At 36.7% G+C, this 1,948-nt stretch overlaps 1 protein-coding gene across 1 annotated transcript; it reads right to left on the reverse strand.

The window, feature by feature from the left end:
• Nucleotides 1-208: 208 nt before the first annotated feature.
• On the reverse strand, nt 209-1,238 carry LOC118754130. The gene has a single exon (XM_036488989.1). It carries the CDS (start codon nt 1,201-1,203, stop codon nt 319-321), a length of 885 nt encoding a protein of 294 aa, XP_036344882.1. The 5' UTR covers nt 1,204-1,238; the 3' UTR covers nt 209-318.
• Nucleotides 1,239-1,948: the final 710 nt, after the last annotated feature.

A 1,948-nucleotide genomic window follows, 5' to 3' on the forward strand; every position in this document is an offset into this window, starting at 1 on the left:
GCTCAGCTCGATTGGCGCAATCTTGTATTCTATCATTCTTGGGTTGCCACCTATTAAGAAAATTACTATATTCAATCATAATAAGCGTAGGCATCAGTTCTGCACCGTCACTGTCAAATGAAACGACTTAGCCTCTAGATGTGCATTTACATATTATATTTCTTGGTAGGGTTTCCACCTGTTAAAACTCTACTTCAAATCGGCTATAATAAGCAAATACTTTCGAAGTTTTTATTCATAAGAACCACAAACAATTTTATTCATACGAATTTTATATACATACATATGTACATATATCTACGTATTTTTTGTTAATATTTAACATTCTTCTACCTCCAACTGAACATCAAATGGCTGCACAATGTCACATAAAGAATCAGCATCAGAGTCGGCGTCCGTTGAGCAATCTGATGTATTTAAATGGTCGGAATGCGGTTCAACGTTTGGAGCTTTCAAAAGTTCAATAACTTCTTTAGGTATTTTTTTCTTTTGATTTTGTTGTTGTCTCTTATTTAAAGATATGCTTGAAAGGAATGGATCAGAGGAATCCACTGCTCTTTGGAAGACGTCGGCCATATTATTAGTTCTACTATTTTGTCTAGCATGAGATCGCCTGTCGCTCTTATAATATTTATTGCGGGATTCTGAAGCACTTTCACCAAGACAGCCTAGGGGCACTACAGAGGCTGCGATGATTTGTGCACCGTGTATTAAAATTTTATGTAGAGTCGGTGACATCGGATACCACGGGTACTTTTCCATATACAACGAATATGTCTTTTCCGAGTACTGCTTAGACTTTAGGGCGCTAATCTCGTATTCACAAGAAATGGCGATCAAAATCATGTGAAAACTGTGGAGTAAGTCGGTGTCAAACCCTAATATTGAAGAAAATAGCGTAACATCTGAGAAAGCTCTTCTGGCAGTATTTCCATCATTCATGTTTCCGCTACCGCTCTGCTTTGGTCTATTCACATGAAGTCCCATTTCCGTCCATAACCGTTTTTGAATAAGTTTTTTACGGGCCTCAATAATTTTCTTATCATTTTCATCTCTTATTTGCCATTTTTTTACTTCAATCCTATATGACACATTAAGAACAAACTCCAAGGTTCTTATCCAAGCATGAACGGGCCTAATGCCATACTTCAGTTTATCAGGCCTTGCCTTAAAATGTGCAGAGTTTACGTCTTTTGTTTGCATGAAAGCTTTAGGTCCTGCTCCACAGATGGGACATAATTGACAAGTTTTAATACCTGACAAGATATTTAACACTTTTCCGTCTATTAGTCATATGGAGATCAAAGAACACCGTGACATTTCGGTTGCCAAAGTCTGTATAAATAAATAGCTTTAAATTTCCTATTTGTAGATCCAAGTCTTCTTTTTCCATTAAAATGTGCTCCCTTGTTTCCTTTATAAATTGTATTTTTAGTGGTCTGCAAAACGGCACAGACTGTGGAGTGGAATTATTCCAAATCACTCTTCCTGAAATTTCACTCAGTTTTAAAGGTATAATTGTGGTAACGAACAAAGATTGATCAAGAGCATACGGATCATTTTCAAATTTTTGTTTATAAGTGCTTTGGCAAGTCGACCCGTCAAATCCATAGCTCACAATAAGCCTAAGTTCAGCGATTTCAGGAAAACTAATGAAGACTTGTTCTTGTACTAAAATTAGGCGTTTGGCGGTGTGGTCCAATAAATTCTGCAATGAAACTTGAGCGACAGTTTCATCGATGCTTATTCCAAGGGGTCTGCATTTCAATTTAGCTTCCACAAGTCGGTCATAACTTGGGTATATATTGCAGTGTTGTTGTTTATTTAAAGCTCTCATGCTGTTATATTGTTTTTTAGTATATGAATTATCGAGCAAGAATGCAAGGGCTTCATCTGGAGTTATTGGTATTGGATCCTTTGAACAAAGCTTTTGTTTTAACCTTCTGGG

The sequence above is a fragment of the Rhagoletis pomonella genome, unplaced genomic scaffold (assembly GCF_013731165.1).
Source record: "Rhagoletis pomonella isolate Grant_MI unplaced genomic scaffold, Rhpom_1.0 Rhpom_scaffold_03425, whole genome shotgun sequence".
NCBI lineage: Eukaryota > Metazoa > Arthropoda > Insecta > Diptera > Tephritidae > Rhagoletis > Rhagoletis pomonella.

What these genes read in the sequence shown, in the direction of transcription:
- LOC118754130 (XM_036488989.1), bottom strand. Translation starts at nt 1,203, where the DNA reads ATGCAAACAAAAGACGTAAACTCTGCACATTTTAAGGCAAGGCCTGAT.